We start from the raw sequence: 23,971 nt of genomic DNA, 5'->3' as shown, positions 1-23,971 counted from the left end.
CCAAGGACAAGCACTCACACTTATGGTCATTTTAAAAACTATTCAAAACTTAGTACTGCATTACCACAGCTAGGAGATGCCAGGCTGGGAACTAGGAGGTGGGAACCCCCAAAAGCAGTCGTATTTCAGTCTAGATTGATTTAAATGGCTTGTAAGTAATTCAGTGATTTTCTTAAGAATATTAGTCATTATGTATGGTGCTGGGAATGCTGACATTACAAAGTTGGGGTTAAAAAGGAAAATACATTACTTTCAATATTTCCAACAGAATTTTCTTACTAACATTGATGAATTGTTGTCTTATTTGGACAAGGCTTTATGTATAGATGAAAATTACTTTTGGCTGAGAAGTATGTCTATAACCCTAGCTTAATCATTAATAGCATAACTTTTTTTTTTTTTAATTATTTTTCCTTTGTGCCCTAAGACTACTAATAAATCAAATTATTTCAAGTCTTAGAAACTGTTTGAATAAAATCTATGTATCAGTTTGCTTGCTTATTGGCTATTGGCTTTGCTATCGTTTATTTGTTTTCTTTACAAAAGAGCAGAAATGAATATTCAAATTTCCATCTGTAACTTTGGGTTTACTAATGCATCCTCTTGCAAAAATGTCTTGAGGGTTTTTACACATCTCGCCCAGGAGATGGCAGAAGAGTCCTATGATAACAAATACCAATTATCACCAGCTGTCATTTTGCCGGATGACAGATGTTTAAGCAGAGGGAAAGAATTAGGGATTTGTTGATGTATGATAGAAATGATTAAAACCTTACAGATTTACAACCAAGGCTTTTCATGCTGCCTGTAAATTTATGCCCTCGTGCCACGAATACAGTGATGTGTTGTGGCTTGATTTCATGTCATACGTCCCTCTTGCTAAGCAAAGTGAAGTCAGTTATAATACATCAGCTAGGAGCAAAGGATGTTGTAAAGGGCCATCTTGTCAGGAAGATCTTAGGTCAGGAGTGATGTCATGACAGTAGCAGTTTTTATCTTGGCACTCAGACTGCAGACTGGATTCCTCAAAATGAAGCAAAAATAATCATAATAATTCCCAGCCCTTTGGTGGTACCAGTCAATCACCACAATGGTAATTATACAGGCAGTAAATGTGGGAAGACCTAAGTGCTCAAGTTTTTTTTTTTATGACATACAAACACCATCCATCCAGCACATTCCCACTTATTGTTTCTTTAGGCATCCTCCATTGCTAGGCAGCCTGTCATGCAGTGCCAGGGGTGGCAAACCATCGCAGTCATTTTAGAAGTGATACATGACATATTTGTTGGACAAGAGAGTCATTTGCCAGCGTCTTTCCCTTTCAAGTGGCATCCATAAAGCCACGCAGACAGGAGAGTCTGGTAAGATGCAGATTTTGAGCCATCTCCCAGGAATGGTCAGAAAAGGAGAAGGGACATTTAGCTATAGAATACAGGTTTACGAAGTACACGCAGTACATTGTATGTGTTTAGCCCTGGTGCATCAAACCCAGGAGACAAACCCTTGCGATCAAATGGATAAAAATTAAAGAGCTGCCCATTCTGGGTCTCCAGTGAGATGGAAGCAGAGCCAAGATACAGAACACAAGGGAACTCCTTGTCAAAAACAACTTGGAAGACACGATCTTCCAGGTGATGGAGCTTGATTGTCCGGTATTTCTCAGGGATCAGCTCTTCAACGTGAGGCCCAAACTGCTGCATGACCAGCACCCCACCAGGTCCAACTTTGATCTCATAGAAAGTCAAGTTGGAGTAGGTATAGTAACCAACATAAGGGACTGGACTTGGAGGAGGAGACAAGGTTTTCTCTGCCTCTCTGAATGCAGTCTCCATGGCAGTAATAAGATACTCATATGTCTGAGTTACAATATCTTCACCTTGAGGCCTGGGCCCTGCCATCAGTACAATGAAGCTCAGGCGGAGTTTGGGGATAAGTGAGAAGGTAGCTGAATATCCATCAAGGTCTCCATCCTTCCTAATGACATCATAACCCAATTGCTCATTAATCTCCCAGGGTGTGCCAGTCTTGTTAGCAAAGTATTCAGTGGAGCACTTAAACAGAGGTGTCAACATTGTCTTCACTGTGTCAGGCTCTAAGAGACGACGGTGATAGGTGCCTAAAAAGACCATTGCCAGCTTGGCAAGGTCAGCAGCTGTGGAGTACATCTGGCCAGAAGGCCTGTACCAGCCGAGGTCATAAAGAGGGGCTGGCTGCTGGCTGCCATAGAAACCCACAGCCATTTGGGAGCGGATCGGTGGTGTGATGTCGAAGCCAGTGTCCTCCATGCCCAAGCGGTCTAGGATGTTCTCTGAGATCCAGCGCTGGTATTGTCCCTCAGCTGCATGGTCAGCTAGTACATGCGCCATCAGTGAGAAGGCCAAATTGCTGTAGTGGCATCTGAAAAGAAAGGAATATATCTGCATCAGCCTTCCCTCAGTGATGCAGTGTAGGTATGACTTTGTTAAAACAATGGCTAGGTCTCTTTCATCTGGGGAAAGACTGTGATTTTATCAGAGAAAGAGAAAGAAGTGAGAAGGCAGTAACAGAGAAAAAGTGCTAACGTCTTGATTTGTAATTAATTCAGGAATGAGAAATTTCTTACATGAACATCAGCTGAGCTATTTAACTGCTAAGGTTAGAAAGCAGGCCAGAGATAGAAAACTCCAAACAAACAAACAAACAAAAAAACCTTTAAGCAAAAACCTATATATTTGCATATCCTGCCTTACTGTCTAATAATTGTTCACAAAAAGAATGTCTTCATTCTTTCCAAGAGCAGAGTCAAGAATTAGACATGCTTACCTTAAAGGTCTCAAAATCCCAGGTGAGCCTCAGGAGATTTAACATGGTGCAACCACTGAAGGACCTAAGCTATCTTAAGATAGGAAAAGCACTTAAAAAGCACTTAAATGTCTCTAAAGCAGTATCCAGCAATGGTGAGAGATTAAAGACATCTAAGTGCTTGAGTCGATAACATACATAAAGGGCATTAAGACTTTACACTTGAATTAAGTTTAAAGACATGAACAGACAATTTTGTTTCCAAAAAAAAATATCAGAAATCGTGTTTTAATGTTTGATATTTTTTAAATGGTGTGAAGATACACCTCACTAAGGTCTATTTGGATCATAAATTTGGAGCCACTTCAACTACTTCCAGCTCATCTAGATGAATAAAAGCATGATGTGTACATACATATTTTACCTCAGGAATAAATACACATTGGACTAAAAATTTATGTCAGAAATGGGCTGAAGTTCAACATTCCCAGAAAAATATATTATCACAAAATGATAGAATAGGTAGTTGGAAGGGACCTATAAGTATCATTGAGTCCGGCTCCTGGCTCTAAATAGGGCCACCCAAAAAACAAACCATATATTTGAGGGCTTTGTCCAAATGCTTCTTGAACTCCAGAAGGCTTGGTGCCGTTCGGTCGCTGGTCTCTAGACAGAAGAGATGAGTGCCTGCCCCTCTGCCCCACTTTGTGAGGAAGCTGCAGGCCACCACGAGGCCTCCCCTCAGTCTCCTCTTCTCTGGGCTGAACAAAGCAAGTGACTTCAGCCACTTCTCATACGTCTTGCCCTCTAGACCCTTCACCATCTTTGCAGCCCTCCTTTGGACACTGTCTAATAGTTTTATGTCCTTCCACAGAACTCAAGGTGAGGCTGCACCAGTGCAGAGCAGAGCTGGACAATCCCTTCCCTTGACCGGCTAGCAATGACATGCGTGATGCACCCCAGCTATGGTTGATCCTTTTGGCTGCCAGGGCACACTACTGACTCCCGATTCAACTTGCTATTGACGAGAACCCCCAGATACTTTTCTGCAGGGCTGCTCTCCAGCCTCTCATCCCCTAGTCAGTATATATACCCAGGGTAGTCCTGTCCCCGGTGCAGAGTCCATCAGTTGCTCTTGTTGAATGTCATGCTGTTGGTGACTGCCCAGCCCTCTAATTTGTCAAGATCTCCCTGCAAGGCCTCTCCACCCTCCAGGCAGTCAGCAGCTCCAAATTTAGTATCATCTGCAACCCTTTTATTACACATTTGAGTCCTCTGTGCAGATCACGTGTAACAATTTCTTACCCTTCTTGAAAACTGGGACATTTGCAATCTTCCAGTTGACAGAGACCTCTCCAGACTCCCAAGACCATTGAAAAATAATTCAGAGAGGTTTCATGATGGCATCATTCAGCTTTTTGAGTACCCTGGGATGAATCCCATTGGGCCCCATAGACTCATGCATCCATCTGGAGCAGCAAATTCTGCATAAGTTTGGAGTTGGCTGGGAATTTATCGTTTTAACAGTCACAGTCCTCCAACTCAGCACATCTGGGGTCCCAGGGCTTGTCATTGGTGTTGAAGATAGAGGCAAAGAAGGCATTAAGTGCCTCTGCCTTGTCTACATTCTTATTTGTGAGGTGACCATCCTCATCAAGTAATGGTCCAGCGTTTTCTCTGGTCCTCCTTTTGCTGTTAACACACTTTAAAAAGCCCTTTTTGTTGTCCCCCACAGTACTGGCCATCTTCAACTGTAAGTGGGCTTTGGTCGCATTAATTTTCTCCATACAAGGCGAACAGAATCTCCATAGTCCTCCTGTGTCGCCTGACCTTGTTTCCAGTGTCCATAGACTCTTTTTACGCCTAAGCTCTAGAAAAAAATCCAAGCTCAGCTAAGGCAGACTTCTGCCCCTCTTGCTTGACTTCTGACACTTTGGAATTACCTGCTCCTGCTCTTTTAAGAGATGACTCTTAAAAAGTGACCAGCATGGATAGATCCCAATACCTTCAAAAGCAGATATCCAGGGGACCTTACACCTACTTCCTTGAGCAGCTTGAAATCTGCTGTACCCGCATTCAGGGTTAATGTTTTGCTGGTAGTTTTCCTTCTATCATCAAAGATAGAAACTCAATTACTTCATGGTCACTGAATGGCTAAGATGGCCACTAATTGCCAGCTCAGTCACAAGACCCTCTCTGTTTACAAGCAACAAATTAAGCAGGACACCTTTCCTAGTTGCCTTCCTTAGTACTTATACCAAGAAGTTATCTCCAGTGTGTTTTAGGAATTTCCTGGACCTGTTTGTATCAGCTGTGTGGTATTCCCAGTTAACATCTGGGAAGTTGAGGTCACCCATATGGACAAGGTCAGATGATCTAGAGATATCCCTTAATACCTTATAGAATAATTCGTTATCGTCCTCATCCTGGTGTAATAGAAAATTCAGTTTTCCATAGCAATGATTATAAATTTCGTTTCGGAAGAATGGTATGTCAGCTGTGAGTATATCCAGGAACAGTGAAACAGAGTTAAAATAAACAATACTTGAAGTAATAAGGGGTTCAGATACTGTGAGTGGATGTCCTCATGTATCTTAATGGTGAGCATGATATATAGATACCAATGCAGATAACTTTTCTATCTGGTACTCAGGTCTTAAAAGGTACATATATTCTAACCTCCTACATGATATTGGACAGAACTTTACACAAAGTTGCCATGACCAAACTATTAATTTGTTTTCAGAAAGAGTTTTCTAAGCTTACAGGCTTCATGTGATGTACAATCCTTAGTAACCCTAAGCTAATTATTTCTGAATATAATTGAATTCAGAACATATATATTTCAGAATTATATTTCAGAATATAATTTGAATCACTAAAAATTTTGCAGACTTTGATGTTTTTTTAAGTCTAAATCTCTTCCCTTATCCACTGCCCATTAGCTCTTTTTCATAAGTTTGATTGCTTGACTGCAGTTCAGATAACAGAGTTTTAACAGACTACAGAAATTGTTAACAACTGTTAGTAGAATTTATAATAGGATGTGCAAATTTCTACAGACATAGCATAACTTTCAGTAAAATCTATGACAGTTTAAATTCACTGGTTTAACTTGCCTGGTCACATGTGAAAATCTGTACCTTTCACACTTTAAGGCTCATTGGACCTAAGTATATTGATTTAATTTGCCCCATCTAGTCTTCTCACTCAGGCTCTATACTCAATCAAAAAAGAACCTGGCACCTCTAAAAGTAACTCTTTCCAACCTAAGACAAGCGTATTTGCAGATGGGTGAACTGAAGCTCCTTCTAGGAATATCTGTCTTTTTCCATGGGCCATGGAGTCTATAGGTGAGATTAATGTCAGTATGGAACATGAACCCAAACCAAAAGCCCATCAGTGAATACATCTGACCTGGTTCCAGGATCAGCGACCAAGACATCATCTTTCAGGAGAGCCAGAGCATCTTGTGTATTGCCTTTCCACAGCAGGCTGGTAGATCGCAGCTTCCTGGGCAGACCTGTACCATGGAGAAGAAGCATCCCACAATTTGACACCAGTTATGGTCCAGTGCTCTGGTTTGGTTGGGAGAGAGTTTATTTTCTTCATTGTAGCTGGTATGGTGCTGTGTTTTGGATTCAACATAAAAATAGTCCCTTCCCTTCCCAACCCAAGAGATTTCTTTCTTTTGCCCTTCTAATTCTCTTCTGTGATACAGCTGGGAAAAGCACTGGGAATGTGTGGGAAGGGTGAGCAAGTGGCTCTGTGCTGCTTAGCTGCCTGCTGGGGTTAAACCACAATATCCAGGAAATGTTGAATCTGGTGAAGAGCAATCAAAAGGCAAGATTCAATGGCAAGATGGAAACAGTAATGATGCAGATATGAACAAAGCAAATGTGCTGCAAGAACCTGGTCGTACTGGACTGCAAGCCACAAAATTCAAGTCATACACCACTGAATCCACTGAATTCCTGCCCCAACACTAACTCTGGACCATTACATTCAGCAAAACTACCTTGGTGAATAAAATAGAAACTACCCAGGTGTATTTTGGAAGTGAAGGACATATTGGCTGCTGGGGAAATCCCTGTCTGTATTTCCACATGATTATTCCCTTGCCTATGAAGTTTAAAACAATTTTTAAACAGATCCTTTAAACAGATTTTTGTTCTTTATGCCATTCTACAGAAGACTTGATCTCTGAAAAATTCCATTGCGTGAGCTTGAGATGCAAGACACCATATGACAGGGAACTGCAGCAAGGCAGGGAGCTGCAGCCCCAGCACAGTCTACTCCTGTAAGAAGTAGCCAGACTGGCTTTGGGCATTCCTGAGAGCCAGATAGAACCAGGCAGAGTTGGTGCTCCTCAAGACATAATTAGGATGGCTAGAGCAACATCACCATGGCCAGGAGCTGGGCAGCCTTGTGCAAAGGTCTTCCTTTCAGTCTCCTACTGCTACAGGCCACTTTGTGTTTTCTGTCTTTTAAACACATATATTTCCAGACTTCAGTCTAATTAGTCCTTGGAAAACCCTTATTTGGCTGGCTTCAGGTGATGCTCTGCTCTGTATTGAGGTACTGCAATTTGCCTACAGATTATTTTAATCTCAGGTCCTAATTTAGGTTATTTATTCCGATCTGCAATAATGCAAGTTCTACAGAGTCCAATGAAACTGCTGCAGGAGATCTCAGCATGGTGTCTTCGATCAGTGAATTCTGGAATCCCCAAGTCAAGTATTAAAAACTTTATTTCAAGAGGATATTTATCTCCTGGGTCCTGTGAAACCTTTCCACCTTAACGTTAGATTTTCCCAGGTATGAAAGTAGCAGCAGATTAATAGTCTCCTGCCAGCAAGTACAAAGCTATTAATAGCTCAGGAATCCCAGATCAGAAAGCACACTGACAGCTAAATTTAGCTCAGCAATCTAGGTCTATCTGATCAAAGTAGAGATGTTTGGTGCCACTTTGACCCTCAACTCTACATCTCAGAAAAATAAGAGCGCTCCGGGCTGGAGTACAAAAACTGTTATGCAATTTGAGACTGATTTCAGGTCAGGCTACAGCGTTGAAATAAATACATATTCATCTTGTATGGGAAAAACAATTCCCCTGCCCAAAATGCAGCTTGGCCCCTTTCTGAACAGGTGGCCTGGAGGAGTTTCCATTAATCACTTCATGAAGCTCCTGACAGCTTGATTCCAAGGGTCTTTCCTGACCTCTGAGAAGTGCAGAGCCCATACTGGTAAATGGCCTAAAGAGCTTCCTTTTTTATCCCTGACATATGATCTGTTGTCTCTGTGGTCTCTTTCAAGTGACACAGTGGTCTGCAGACAGCAAGCAGGGATGCCTCACCTGAGAGCTGGCTGGCCATTCTGCGCAAGGTAACAGGAGATGGCTTAAGTGATGTTGAGCCTTTTTCCAAAAAAATCAGCCCATCTGCTGTATATCTCTGTTCTGATTCCTTGAACCTTCCCAGAGGATTTTTAATGGCAAAGTTCTGGACATAACGTTCCAAAGGGTCATCCAGAGATGTGACTTTCCCTTCTTCCCACATCTTGTACAACATAATGGTTGGAAAGATCTTGGATACACTGGCAATTCTGTTAAGAAACAGACATTTATAGAAGTATTGAGAAACCCATGAAACAAAACAACAAATGCTCAGTATGAGCAGTACCCAGTACCAAACTGACCCACTGCCTGTAGACTTACATGCCAATACCTCTATTAATTCAAAACAGAATGGCTAACATGCTGGAAAGTAGGTTAGGTTAATATCCTTAACTCTGGCCTTCATGGTCTGCTATTCAACATTCTGGAGTAGTCTGCACAGGGTGGAGGCTTTTTTGAATATGTTTTGGCAAAAGAACATATTTTAACTGCACTCTTCATTTGAATTGCTTATGCTGAATTATGTGGTTTCTTTTGTTCAGTCTATGTGTCCACTGTGTAGAAGACATGTGGTGCTCATTCTTGTGGTATCTATGATGTTTACATGATTAAATGCAACCCCAATAGTGCATTGGACTACAGAACTTTCCTCTGCACAGCTTTTGAACCACTCTGCCCCAAGCATGTAGCGCTGCATGGGGTTGTTGTGGCCAAAGTGCAGGACCCGTCACTTAGTCATGTTAAACCTCATCCCATCAGCCTCTGCCCATCGACCCAACTTGCTCAGGTCCCTCTGCAGGGCCTTCCCACCCTCCGGCAGATTGACACATTCCCCCAACTTGGTGTCATCTGCAAACTTACTGAGGGCGCACTAAATTCCCTCATCCAAGTCATCAATAAAGATATTGAAAAGGATGAGCCCCAACAGCGACCCCTGGGGAAAACCACTCGTGACAGAACAGAGTCAAATTTGGAAAAGGTCTTCTGGAAGAAATAGCACGAGGTCCTCTATGCAGGGATTGTATTATGATACAGGGAGTGTGTGTGTGTGTGTGTGTGTATCTGTTAATCACAGCTACTAAAATTTTTCAAAATTGTTCACTTTGAGGATAACATTTGATAGCATGCAACCTGTATGTTTCATATATAACACAGTAGAAACAGGTCTCACCTGTAAATAGTATACTCGTTGGGCACCAATGAGGAGGGATCTGAGCCATTCTTCTTTCCAAAGTTGCCTGTCCGCAGTACAGTGTCATTGTAGATAACAATGGCAGACATGGCAGGGAGACCAGAGCTATGAATCTTTTGCCGCAGCATCATATCTACCTGGAAAATGATAGGAAATGACAAATATCCAAATGAAGAGTCTTATAATGCATATACTCTGTGACAGGCATAGCTAGATGCAGAGAATCAGCCCTACTTACTATCAAGCAACTGAGAGTATACACAGCCTGGTGATTTTTCAAATGTGTTTTGCCAAAAGAATATATTTTATCTGTCCTGTTCCTTTGAATTGCTTATGCTGAATTATGCAGTTTCTTTCTTCAAGTCTACACATCCACTGTTTAGAGGAATGTGGTGCTCATTCTGATAATATCTATGATGTTTATATGATTTTAAAAAATGCTGAAACTCTAAAAATTGCAATTTCTTTCTTCTTAAATTTTATGGTGCACCTGTTATTTACACTAATATATAGGTTCAAATATGTATGAGAAAAAGATCCAGACCTTTCAAATATCCCATGATACTTCACATGCCATCAAACATGCTAGAGCTAAAAGTCTTGCTTAAACTACACTCAGAGGAACAGTACTGAACACAGAAGGCTGTGATTGCTTTTTGCTTCCTATTGTTCCAGGGTTATATAGACTTAATCAGCCACTGTGCTCCCCCCACCTCCTACAAAGAGAATGCATTACTCTTTTATGACTTTCTCAAAACTGTCATAGAATCAAGTTTGGAAAAGACCTCCAAGATCATCTGTTCCAGCCATCTGCCTACCACCAATATTGCCCACTAAACCACGTCCCTACATAACATGTTCAACCTTTCCTTAAACACCCCCAAGGGATAGTGACTCCACCACCTCCCTGGGCAACCCATTCCAATGCCTGACCACTCTTTCTGAGAAGAAATTTCTCCTAGTTTCCAACTTAAACCTCCCCTAGCACAACAGAATCACAGAACGGTTGAGGTTCAAAATTGGTAGCGACAGGCTCAGGCACTCCCTGGAGCTGGAGACCTGAACAGCTGCAATTCTGGGGAGGCATTTGGTCTGGGTTTCCACAGTCTTTTTGGCAAGAGCTTTCTGCCTGGCGGACACCATGGCCAGATTTGTTGTCTGCGAGGCAGACATCAGGTGTGACGGTCTCCTGAGAGGCGAGGGATACTCTGCCCATCCTGTTTGCCCTGCCTGAGCAACCTTCTGCTCAAACTGCCGTGCCATGCTTTGTGTGCTGCGCTCCCTACAGGCTGCCATTGTACAACAGAGCCTCATCAGCTGCCCTCGTGAAGGCTACCAGGTCCTCGCGGCTCCCTCAGCTGCCACGAGAGGCCTTGATGTAGGGAACCCACTGTATGCTGTGATCTGCTGCTCTGCTGCAGACCGTGTCTGCCCCAGAACCAGTCACTCGGTGAGTATGATGTCATCATCACACATAAGTTATCTTTTACATGGAATGGTTAAAGATGAAAGAAATGGCCTTTCTTTCAAGCCCAGTGTTTGAGACAAGAAAGCCCAAGCCCAGTCATATCCTCAGAACCTCGTCTCTGGATGAGCAGGTAACGTACACTGACAACCAGCAGTGGAAATTAGCACCAGGCATAGAGGTAGAAAAGCCAGAGCATCCCAGGGAGACGCAAGAGCTCAGACAGGCTTCAATGCTGAGACCAGCTCCTACCACTACTCTGGGGACATCCTACCACATGACACTGAATATCAACATTGAGAACAGTGCTTGCTGCCCTCCCCACCTCAGTTTTAAAAGCACTGTTTGCATTCATGAATTTACAACCCCAGGCCTTGGAGAGTCAGTACTAATAATCCCATACACGGTCAGAAAAGAAAAAAGAATGGCTTAGTAGTCAGTACTGTGGCCTCAGAATTAGGCTGAGCAGGCTCAGTTTTCATGCTCAAGCTATTCCTGTTTTGGCAGTGAGTAAGGCCCTTAGTCAAGGTAAGGCTTGTTATCTCAGGTAAGGCAAGACCTTTAATTTGGGTTCAAGCAATCATAAACCTAGGCAGAACCTGAGATGATCTGAAGACAATCTGTAGGCTATGGTGTCTAAGCCCCTTCCAATATCTATGTCTTCCTATATATTTAGTAATCAGGTTCTCTGTGCTTTATTTAATTTACAAAATAGGAATAGTTTCACTAGTCTGTTTCAAAGAAGTTATGAAGTGTTTGGATACCTTATTTCTGAGGAGGATATAGAAGGGAGGTTTGGTGACTCATGGTCACTTGGTGTCCTACAACCTCTCTGACTTAGTTCTAATTGAATAATAAAATACCTCTCTATAATAACATCAAAGACAACAACAGAGACTTCATAAAATTGAATGTGAAGTGATAGCAATTGAAATTCAGTGTAGACAAACTGATGTGCATGTAGGAAAACAACCCTAACCACACATACACAGAGATGGGCAATGAGCTGATTGTTAGCACTTGGGAACAAGACCTTAGGTCTATGATGGATGTTCCTATGAAAACATTTGCTCAGTGCTCTGTGACAGAAAAAGAGATAAAGGAAATATTAGCTATTATTAGAGATGCAACAAAAAATAGAACAGAAAACAGTACTTTGTCATTGTATAAATCCCTGATCCAATTGCACCTTGAATACTGTCTAGGGTTCTGATTTCCTGCATCTCCACAAGAGTATGCTAGAACTGGAAAGTACTCAAAGAAGAATGAAAACAGCAATCACAGCTGTGGGACAGCTTCCTCATTATGACTAATTAAGCTAGGACTCTGCAGCCTGGAAAAAGAGACAAATGGAAGACTATATCATATAATCAGGGTCTACAAAATCAGGTGTGTCCTGTCAAAGCATGGTTGTCCTTACACTTCATACAGTCAAGGAAATGCTACATTATTTCCTCATTTCAAATAGAGCCTACTAGAATTTCAAACAGCACTACAATGTCAGAGAAAACATATCATACTGAGAAAAAACAGGTCTCTCCTTCATTCAGATGCAGGTTTCCTTCCCGTTCCCTACCCCCTTCCTCTTCCCCTTTCCCTTTTCCTCCACTCCTTTTTTGAAGTTAGCTACAAGAGCTTTTTGATTTTTAAATGGTGGCATGTAAGAAAGCCAGTACAGCAATAAAATCAGGAAGAGATGGTCACTGGCTAATAGGCACTAGTTACATGAGTCAGCTGCTTCCCAGGACATGAATGATGCCTTGACAAGATGCCAAGAACAAGAGCAGATATCATTTCTGCTGATGGACGCTCACCAGAACTTCTGATGGACAAGTAGTAATATCAATTCATCATAACTTATTATTTGGTTAAGTTAACTGCCTATGGACCTGTTCTGTATGGTCAGTGAAGGAGTTTTATATACCCATTTGTAGATTCATATATACATTTTCTCTGTCCCCTACCTCCTTCCTCAGTGATGCTCAGGGGCAAAATACATATTGGCTCCTATATACCCTTCAGAACAACAGTCATGAAATATGTCTCCCCCAGTTCCCTTCTCCTCACAGACCTTCTCCAATGCATCCTTCAGAATGGGGATTGGGTGGTCCAGTGGTACTGGTTCCGGATAGCGGGGGCACATCTGCACAGCTTCTGATCTTACTTCCATCACAGACGGGTCTGGAAAACAGTTCACAGATAGTACACATGACTTGAATAGACATACCGAAAATCATAGAATCATTGAGAATCTTTAACCTCATCCGACAGCTGGCACTAGCTTTATTGACTGCATTGTCCAAAGCTGAAAGACACTTCTGCACAGAAAAAGAGAATCTGGAATTGTTTCTATCTTGGATACTACAGGACGTGAAGAGATCATTGTGCTCTGTTATTGCTCATTCCAATGTGATATAGTACATGGAACAAACAGGATCTGCAAAAGGCTGCAACTGACTCTGCAACCTGGAAGAGTAAGAGTCTGGGTCTACAAAACACTGTGGAGGCTATTTGTTACTGGATTTAGAAGCAGTAAAAGTGCCATGTCACTGTCTAGAGGTGGGTCTGTGTTTGGGTTCAGGAGGACAGTGTTGTCCCATGCATATTTTAACCTCAGAAACTGGTAGAAGTGAATTGTAAGTGCCACCCAAAATTGAATACAATTTCAATGGTTAATAGAATACATTTATATCAACTAGTGTATTTGCTGTCTTCTGAATTAACTGTATCCTGCATGGTCCAGAGACATATCTTAAATTTGAGGGGGCAAGCAAAGATCTTTTTATTCAGTGTAGTATGAAGTATGTAGTATGAACTTGGGACTTAACCAGTTCAAAGATCAAAGATTAGAGGAATAGGATAGGAAGCAAATCCATCAGATGAACTACATGGTAAGGTGTGAAACAGAATCCATTCTAAATTGGAGTAATGTTTATATTAAGATGCCAAAAAAAAAAAAGGGGGGGGGGGAAGGCATGTGAAATAAAATGTCTTTTTCCTTGGTATATCACTTAATCTATGTTGAAGTCAGAAGTATTGGCAAATCCATCCATGAGCTAGATTTTCTTCTGATCATGAGCTCCTCTGGACACCAGAAGAGTTAAATAGCATCCCATCAACCCAATTTTCTGTTCTTGCACCAATTAGCATGTGGTAAATCTGGGTGCTGTCAGCTCTTTGGGAAAAAACGTCCACAGTGAAAAAGGCCTTTTATTGGTCAGGTTTAAAGCTGTTTACTCACTGGGATCCACCCTGGGGAGGCTGTACTGCCACAGGAAGCAGCCTGTCATAGCTACAGACAGCAGAAAGAAGAAGATGGCCAACACGTGAATCCATTTCACTTCCATAACAATGAACTTGAGGAGGCCCCGGCTGCTGGATGCCTGCTGTAAGCAGAAAAGATATCATTTCAGAGTAAAAGAGAGAGGAATGGTCTCTCATGCATGCCAGTGAGGTGAAAGAGGCACACTACATCAAACAATAACGCTACTGCAGGGACATGGACTAATCCCAGTACTCTTGTGACACCTAGCTGGGCATTCTAGACCACATTGTAATTATTGTAATCTGTAATTAGAACCAGAGGTGACATCTTGTCTCTCACTGAGCTTTTCAAGACATTACCCTCCTCACCTTTTTGGCCTTACTGATTCTCATAGAAGAACACCACCCACACACCAGCTGATAAATTGCCTTTTTCCATTCCTGCAGGTGAATTTCATCAGCCCAGACTGGCAGTATTATTTTTCAGAGCTCTAATTTCATACCTTCTCAACCACCACGACTTATTCCTGGATATCTATTCCACCCCACCCCCAGCCCCGTTTTTGCAGAGTCCAGCATCTGTTCTTGGCAGCCACCAGCCAGATACAGCTTTTATAAAAGAATGATATATGTTTCACCACGTACCGTGAATGATGGACCTTTTTGACTTTCTATTTTGCATGTGTAATTCCCTTTATATCATTTATATTCCATAATCTTGACATTTTCAAATGTCATGTTTTGGAAAAATGGCTAATATTTTGGGTTGATGCAGATCTCACAATACTGGAGACCATCAAGGTTGGGGAGACCACCATATAAATGTTAAAGAAAAACAGTGAACAGATGACAAGTGATTAGGTCCTTAAGCATGAACTCTGCTCTTTCACTTACTGTAAGAAATCAATAGGTTGCGTTTGAAAGCTTGGTGATTAATGTTATATAACAAATGGCCTGCCATTTGCATCCAATACTTTTTTTTTTTTTTTTGTGAATTATAGGATAGTTCATGCAAAAGTTTCTGCAGTCAACTGAGCCTTGTCACTTACAATAAGGTAAACTGTAGAGCCACTGCCAGACTTGCACATGGCTTTGTGGCTCTGTAAGGATCCTTCTGGGCGATCTAGACCCTGATGAAACTCTGGGTTGCAAATGTGGCATACTTTCTGTACAGGAACAGAAAGATGCCACAGTTACTTCTGAAGCCCCTTAGCCAATTCAGGCATTATCACATACATTTTGAAGGTGCAACATACTCCAGGTTCTTCCATAACATCATCAAGACTTCAAGGATGGCTTAAGACTATACAGGTTCCTGCAGACCCACTCAGCTGATAGACCCACTCAAGCCTTAGCCTGACACAGCACACATGCAGTCCATATTCTAGATAACAGACTAAGTCACATATGTTCCTAGATAGAGGTATCTGTTTGGACACCAAAAAGAGCTTCATTTAGATATAAACAATCTAAAACAGTTGGAACTAGGTCCTGTCCAACCCAAGCTGTTCTACAATTCATAGAGTGCCTTATCAGGCACTGAGGAGAAGCCTGTATAATGATATCTCTTTAACCATCCTCACACTGACAGGCTTCAGTTTATGTTGGAGGATGTTTCCTAGAGCTGCAATGAGATGCTGCTTTCCTGCAGTAAGGAGCTGGATAAAAAAACCCTCTTTCCCCTGGAGTAGTCATGGGGTGATTTCCTTGAATCTGTCTCCATCAAAATAAGGTGATTTCACCACCAATCTGCAGTTTCTCAGATGATTTCTCTGCCTTTTTCCCTGCTTCACTGAGAAATCCTGATTTCTGGGTCTAAGAGCACGAAAGGAAAAGATTTTCTGATACATACCTCATCTCACAAACGCCAGGCTCCCCAGACCACTAACTGAGGACCCAAAGATACTGACATTGAACTCTCATCCATTAGTCTAAACTCTTTTTTTTTTCCTCCTTGTGGATGAAATGCTATGAAACCATGGCAATACTATGAAATTACAGGCATGGATATCTCTTCTGTCCACGGGGCACCAAATACACAAAAGTACAACTCTAGGTGTGAGGAATATTCATCATCCTGAGAGAAAGAACTACTTTTCCAGCCATCTTTCAGGAAAAAATACTCTTACTGCTTTTTCCCCCTACCTGTAAACAGGCAGACAAAAACGTGGATAGATACCTGCAAACAGACTCTTCACATTTCGCACTCCAAGATCTGTCTGATCTCACCTCTCTTACTTTTTTTTTTTTTCTATCTCACATACATTGCTCAACGATCTGCATTGCTAATTGCATAAGCACAACAAGGCAGGGTGAGTGAGGGTACCAAGCACTTAGACACATGCAAATGAATTCAAATACATATGGAAACAAGATCACCCAGCTTCTCAAAGTTAAGTTTGGTGCATGCTCCATTTTCTCCCCTGAGCTTTGAAAACTTATGATGGAGGGGAAGGAATGGGAGTTGCACACAGACTCAGCTATACAGTAACTGCCCTCTCCCCATGCTCATCTAGTCCCAGCACATACCATCACCAGAAGCTGTCTCAGTCCCAGAGGGTGTTGTCAGGCATCTCAGTGTGTGTGTGCCATAACAAATCCAGACTGTCTGATCTCAGCCCCAGTAAAGGTGAAGCAGAGCTCCTTGCCATGCTCCTAAATGCAGCTGCTTGTCAGACAGGCACTGCTCAGTTACTCCAGCTGAAGTAGCCTTTGCTCCATGATGTTTCTGCTCCAGGTTCACCTGTCCATTTGACCCATTCAGACCCTCCAGAAAGTGCTGCTGATCTCCCCTGGGCAAGGAGATTAAGCAACAGGGACAGAATGGAATTTGCTCTCAGGAAAGTGCCTGAGAGATTGAATGTTAATTCTCTCTAATGCTTCTCTGCCATGTGTGTGAGTCACAGCTGAAACCATGAGGGCTTCACAATCTATTTATAGCAGCTTCATCTCCTTCTGGCATCAGAACAGGAAGCGATTAACTCATGAGATGGACAGCCCCTGAGTTGCTCCAGCCAGCAGTCCCTGGGCAGGCCTGAGAGGGGGCAGGCTGAGCTGTTTGCAGGAAAGGGAGGTAGAGAAGCTTAAGCCAGGAGCTCAGGTGCTCTCTGGACTTAACGCTGAACAGTATTCTATAGTTCCCCTGCAGTGATAAACAAGAGAGTCATGTCCAGCTAACAGGCTTACTAGATGTAGATGTGGCTGGTGTTTTCCTTCCCGTTAGCTGCTGGAGACTCTGAAGAAGAGTGGAATGTTGTGATTTGCATGAGGTAAGCCTTACCCGCAGCTGTAACCCATCCACGGCTGTTGAGAATTCTTTTCTCATCCCCTGTGCTGTTCGTCTCCACAAACAAAAGACTCATAAAACCCTGTGATGAAGGGAAAATAAAGGTTAGTGCAGTTAAAAAAAAAAAAAAAAAAAAAAGGAGTTGGAACCAGGAGGAAAGCCCCATCAAGGAAAGCCCAGTCAAGGAAAGCTCTTCTGCTAGCACAGAGTAACAAAGCAGGATCAGCAGAGCGACAGGGAGGGACTGGTTTTGGATAGGGATATAAACCAACGCCCAGTCCACAGTAATGCCTTCTCTCTCTCTATCTCTTGTTTGGCAGGATCTTGAATTCAGTGCAAGAGCTGGACTCAAGCTCTGTGACTTGTCAGTAGCAAAACCATCCTCATACCACCTCCCAAACACAACAAATTGGAGCTTTGAGACCTTTAGGGCTGACACAATTCCTTTGTGCCTGCTCAGCAGGGTCCTTTCAGTGCTCTCTCCACCTTCTCAGCCATGCTTCCTCTTACAGTCCCTGAAGACTTCAAGCCCCTACTTAGTCTTGGGAATCACAAACACAGACAAGAAACCGTATCACAGATTTGGAAGTGCTGCAATAATAGCATGGCTGTTGCCCCCCACAAGCTCCCTCTTGCCTTGATACCTGTCAGCAGCAATTCAATAGGCAAACCCCCCTATGTGAGAGCTCTTACCAATCTTGCTGCTGTCCTCTGGGTTCCAATGATGATGAATTTGGAGTTCCAGACGTTAAAAGCATCTGAAGCACTAATCCCAACAATCAGCCTCCCTGAACACAGATTATTTATTGGCCATGCCTCACCCCTCCTCAAGCAACGCAGCATCTGTGCAGGGATGCAGCCAAAAGGGAGTATTACTGGTGATTTCATGGCTCAAACAACACAGCAGAGTGGAAAACAGGGGACTGCAAAAGCGGGAGGGGTTACTCACTGTAAGCTGTAAATATTCATAATGCACTGCCATTATCATGTAAAAGTACATGACAAATGCTCTCTGAAGAGGAGGGAATGATCATGCTCTCATTTATGTACCAAATATATGTCAGGAATAACCTCATGGGTCTTGTCATCCTGTTGTTTTCTTCAGATGTTCACAGATAAGGATATTCTCTTCAATACCATCACTTCATTACAGTGTCTCTGATGGTGGTCCAGCCTCTGATGGTGCTCAAAATACTCAAGAGCCTATTCAGCTCTGTGCCTGTGCCCCAGATTTTTTCCCAACTTTTTCTGAACAGGGCTGCAGACAACCTCCTCACTAATTGGAGTGGATCAAACTCATCACAGTTTTGTTGATCACCATTTCTAGGAACTCCTACTTCCTTCTCTCCCTGTTACAACCTCCCCACACTTTCCTCCATAATCTGTGCAGAAATATTCCATCAAAGCCAAAGAGACGTGCACATGTAGGTAACTCATGCTCTTTACATGTTACATATTGTCATCCCATTCTTTCTCCATTTCCCTCCTTTTTGGTAGAGTTCATAAAAACATAGTTTTACAATCTCCATCTCATTGTGATCTGTAGTAATCACTCATTATCTCCATATTTCTTGACCTTCACTCTGAAATCCATTTGCTCTGTGGCTCTCCCCAGCACAAAAACAGGCCCGCGTACCCACAGCCATAACAGAGCATCAGTATTTCCTGACTTGGAAGTATTTCTTAAGTTTCTCTTTCAAGATTATTAGTCCCTACTTACAACTGAATGGCCTACCACTGGCTCAGAGAAGGATTCCATCTTCAGTAAACCTCTAAAAAGGAGGCAGAAGGGAAGTAAGAAGAGTTTGTGGCCACCCTGTCCTTGCTGAAAGTTTTCTTTCAGGTTTCCTCTCAGTCCAGCTACTCACTGGACCTCTGGGCTGTGACAGATTGTATGCAGTACCTCTAAGTTCCTAGATGATGTTTCTCCTGCCACCTCAGAAACCTGCTTGCTCATTTACCCCATCCTCTTCTCATCAGTCTCACCCTCTGCAGTACTGCTGGATCCTTCCTGTTTGCTGTCTTTCAGAGCAGTCTCTCAGATCCAGAGAACAGCAACTAGAATGGAAAAGAGCAGTTTTCCTCCCTTCTGCCTCTCAAATTTATACTGCACGAGTGACTGCACATAAAAGATTTTGTCTTTCATAATGCCAGCTACAGCAAAGTGACACAGCCCCAGGTCAGTCCATAACTAGCTTTGACCTGGAAGCACCCAGAAGCCCAGACAGGTAGGGAATGACTACCACAGAGAGCTGTCCAAATGCTTTTTAGTCCTCTCCAGCCCCTGAGCTGAAGATCTATGCACAGATCTTCACATAGCATGGACCACCTTGGCAGGCAGTCTGGCTGCATCCCATTTTGTTTCTGGCTCATTTGCAGCCAGCAAAGCACCGCTGCACATCAGAGACCTGCACAGTGCAGACGCAGGCACTTTGAGCAGGCAGGCTGGGCACAGCCATTGCACTCTGTTCCTGGGTCAGTGAGCCAGAGCCCCGTGCAGACTCTCTGCAGCTACACTGTATAGCTAGTTGTCCTGGTTTCAGCTAGGGTAGACTTAATTTTCCTCCTAGTAGCTGGTATGGTGCTGTGTTTGGGATTTAGGACGAGAATGTTGACAACACACTGATGTTTTAATTGTTGCAGAGCAGTGCTTACTCTAAGCCAAGGACTTTTCAGCTTCTCGCTCTGTCCTGCCAGCGGGCAGGCTGGGGGTGCAGCAGGAGCTGGGAGGGGACAGACCCAGGACAGCTGACCCACGCTGGCCAAAGGGGTATTCCATACCACATGGCGTCATGCTGAGCAATTAATATGGGGGGGGGGTGGCCGGGGTGGGGGGACCAGCTGCTTGGGGATGGGCTGGGCATCGGTCAGCGGGTGGTGAGCAATTGCATTGTGCATCACTTGTTTGTACACATTATTATTAGTAGTACTATTACCATTACTGTTATTATTTTGTTTATTTGTTTATTTATTTATTTGTTTATGATTTGTTATAATCATTATATTTGTTTTATAGTTGTCTGGTCACAATGTTGATTTATTTGCTCTCCAAGTTGTTTAATTTAACCCGTATCTTTCTGTATATGCTCCCTGTTTTGCTCTTTATCATCTCTGAGGGCTGGTTGAAGGTTGCTTTAGGTTTTGTCAATTTGTTGTACTATGTAACACTTGCTTATGAAAGCAGTGATAAAAGCAGTGGCTCTGAGCCTAATCTGGAATTTGTGCTTCAGCATTGCCCTCATTCATGTATTTCTGGAATAATCTCTTGAAAACTATTAAAAATCATGCCTTTTAACTATTGTCCTCTGAGAGTCAGTCTGTGGGGGAGGCAAAGAATGACAGCTTTCCCTCCTTCTTCCCCCTCCCCTTCTCCTCCAGGCTAGTTACAATACCTATTGAGTATTTTGAATAACTGTGGATCTTTGGGGTGTTTAGCCAGCGTATTTCTATTGCTATATCTCCTGAGTGTGTTTCTCTTTTTGTTGTTTGTTTGTTCATTTGTTTGATTGACTGATTTTTTGTTTTTGTTTCATTTTTGTTTTCTCCCCTGAGGAGAGATCTGCCATTTCAATGAAAACTTGTATTTGTAACCCTCTTGGTTACAAGAAAATGCTATGTCAGAAGCTGATTTGGAACTGCTACTCTCAACAGTGTGGTTAATTTTGCCTTTTTTTTTTTTTTTTTTTCTGCATCAGGAATAATTTCATGCAACCACAAGGTTGGAAGACAAGGCTGGGAAGACATGGTGAAGAGACCAAAACCCAGCACAAGTAGAAGAACATCTCTGTGATGTAAAAAGCTCCTTCATGCCCATGCCCTAGCTCTCGAGTGCTCTCTCAATGCTTAAAGACACTTTTGTATTTCCTTGTCTTTGCAGGCTGCTGGGGTTGCCCTGGGTCACAGGGAAGAGCTCTGGGCTCAGGGCAGAGGGCCCTGACCTGCCACAGGCCAGCATAGCCCCTAAAGCTCTGCAACCTTAGAGGGGCTTCCCTTAGCCTGTGGAGCAATAACAAAGCAGCCACGTCTGTGCAGTTCACAGCTGGATCCAGTTTTGGCTCCCTTTACTCTCTCATACACGTCCCAGAAATCTGCAGGGATGATGGATTTTTACTGAGCCATTTCAAAGCTCTCTCATTAACTGCTTGCCAGCAGCCAGTTCTCTGATAATGGGTATCACCTCTGGAAATTGCAGCCCCATGGCAACAAGGAGTTTAATGGCTGTTATTCCTAAATGAAGGACACAGCTCTAGTAATCCACCTCTTATCTCTAGCAACGTCCCTTAGAAATGATGATTTCCCTTCCCAGGTAAGGCAGACAGAAATACATGCATTTACAAGTATATTAAAGAGACATAGCCTGGCCTGGCCTTGCAGTGCATTTGTTAACATTGTGACCTACTCTTTTTTTTTTTCTTTTTTTTTTCATGGAGTCAAGTGAAGTTATAGGAATTCTGGAGGCCCTGTAAAAATTGAAAAGTTCTAATCTTCCTTGCAAGAAACAACAGGAAAACTAATTTCAAGGGCAGGACTCATTTCATGCTGGGGAGGCAGCACAGGTGCTTCTCCTTACCACTTCCCAACCTGCAAAAGCATGGGGGTTTGGGGCTCCGTCACCCTCACTGTGAAGAAGTTCTTTCACATGTTGGTGCAGAACTTCCTGGGCTCCATTTTGTGGCCATTGTCTCTTGTCCTGTCCCCACAGAGCACTGAAAAGAGGTTGGCCAAATCCCTCTGTCTCCCACACTTCAGGTATTTATAAACATTGATAAGATCCCCCCTCAGTCTTCTTTTCTCCAGGCTGAACAGACCCAGGTCTCTCAGCCTCTCCTCATAGGGGAGATGCTCCAGAAAGGGTGCACAAGGCTCCCCAAGGCTTCAGAGTGCAGGGACTACTGGTGGGGCCCTGCTGCTACCTGTCGTTAGCTCAGCCTGACCTCTCCATGCCAATCCCTGGTAAAGCCAGCAGTGGCAAGGCTCACGCAGCCTGCCGGGGCCCTGTCAGCCTCTGCCGGGCAGCACACCAAATGCATAGGGCCTGCCAGGGACACACCATCTGCTGCAGGCTGAACCAGCTTTTCCTTACACTGGCAGATCTGGGAAGGTGGTGTAAGCATCCAGTTCCCAAAGAGGTGGCACTGGGATGGCATCACCTGCAGCCGGACCCAGGCCGCTGGCTGAGGGACAGGCGGCTGAGACAGCAGTGACTGCCTCTGCCCTCCCTCCAGGTACTTTAAATAGGTCAGCAGCAGGTGACTGGATGAAATTGCCCTTCATTTTATTGTAAGGGAGCTGCAGATGAGGTGCTTCCCTGTGGCTAACAGTAGGGTTTTTCAGTGACAATGTAATGATTTTAATCCAGCAGTTTTTATTAACTCCTCAAGTACCGCCTTGCCCCAAAGCATCACCAACCAGATCAGGAGGATGTTATCATCTCCCAGAAATGACAGAAATCACAGACCATGACAGGCCATGGTGGTGCCACCCCATCACTGGGGAGCAGGTGAAAAGCCTTTCTCTGTGTTCCCTCTGTTCCCAGCAGAGACCAGCAGCACACGTGAATGTCTGTAGCTATGAAGTTTTAGCCTGACGATGAAAATCTCTCTGTTTCTGGAGATAAACAGAGAACAAAGCTGGTCTTCACATATCACTGTGTGCCCATGGACTATCACGTGGGAACTCCTTGGTCAGGGATGGCAGCTGAATTATTGTCTTGGCAGGACCAATAAAGTTATCTGAGGTGGGTATTTCAGATCAGGGAGATAGTCAACAGGTTATAAAATTAAAGGAACAGAGAATAAACTTAGAAGATGAGCTGGATTATGTGAGATAAAATAATAATAATAATAAATAGAAAAAGAAGAGGGGAAGGGAAGAGAAGGAAGGGAAGGGAAGGGAAATAAGTTAACAAAGGGATTAAATGAAATCTATGCAATTTTGAACAAAGCGAAAAATAAGTTTGAAAATAGCTGATAAATTCAGAAAAAGAAGAGTCAATTATGAGATCAGATGGGTATTCTCAGGCCTTTTCCTAAATAGGTCTCAAAAACCTCCATTTAGGTCTTGAAAACCTCCAAGGATGAAGACTGCACAACCTCTCAGGACACCATCTTTCAACAGTCGATTGGTGCATATAATGGGTGTGCAACATCTTTTTCTGTGGAGCTTTTAAATGTATGCTAACCTATTTAACACAAAAATAGTCAGAGAAGGGGCTTACAGTTTTGTAGGTTTTTATAGGTTTCTGCCCTGTCCTATTTCCAATCCCCTCTTCTATACTAACAGACAAAAATCTACGGGTCAGCATCAGAAAAGGTGATGAGAGAATGGCAAAAGGAGTCAGGAAGATTTTCAGACAGTTGCTCAGTCTTCAAAGACGGATGTTGGTACTGACATACACTTTCCAAGCACATGCCTCCTAGTGGCGTTATTTATGTCCACAGGTGCATAACTTTAGACATTTTAATACATTGGTCTCCCAGAACAGTACATACAAGGCTATTTCAACCAATTGTAAGAAAAAAAAATGCTACACCCCATTGTAAGAAAGGGATAGAATTTAGTCAAATTGTTTGGATGTCATAGGCA

General features: G+C 43.0%; 1 protein-coding gene across 2 annotated transcripts; it reads right to left on the bottom strand.

Moving 5' to 3' along the window:
* Positions 1–1,132: 1,132 nt before the first annotated feature.
* On the bottom strand, positions 1,133–19,701 carry LACTBL1 (lactamase beta like 1). 2 transcript variants are annotated; one of them, XM_040533965.1, is made up of 8 exons: positions 18,080–19,701; positions 17,381–17,468; positions 14,078–14,222; positions 12,908–13,017; positions 9,351–9,508; positions 8,141–8,388; positions 6,202–6,307; positions 1,133–2,400 (listed from the first exon to the last, which is right to left on the bottom strand). In XM_040533965.1, exons 2-8 carry the CDS (start codon positions 17,423–17,425, stop codon positions 1,422–1,424), a joined length of 1,791 nt encoding a protein of 596 aa, XP_040389899.1. In that variant the 5' UTR covers positions 17,426–17,468; positions 18,080–19,701; the 3' UTR covers positions 1,133–1,421. The 2 variants fall into 2 exon arrangements, with proteins under 2 accessions (XP_040389899.1, XP_040389900.1); XM_040533966.1 differs by lacking the exons at positions 17,381–17,468; positions 18,080–19,701 and adding an exon at positions 16,630–17,307.
* Positions 19,702–23,971: the final 4,270 nt, after the last annotated feature.

The sequence above is a fragment of the Cygnus olor genome, chromosome 21 (genome assembly GCF_009769625.2).
Source record: "Cygnus olor isolate bCygOlo1 chromosome 21, bCygOlo1.pri.v2, whole genome shotgun sequence".
Classification (NCBI taxonomy): domain Eukaryota; kingdom Metazoa; phylum Chordata; class Aves; order Anseriformes; family Anatidae; genus Cygnus; species Cygnus olor.
This window is presented reverse-complemented; position numbering and strand designations above follow the sequence as displayed.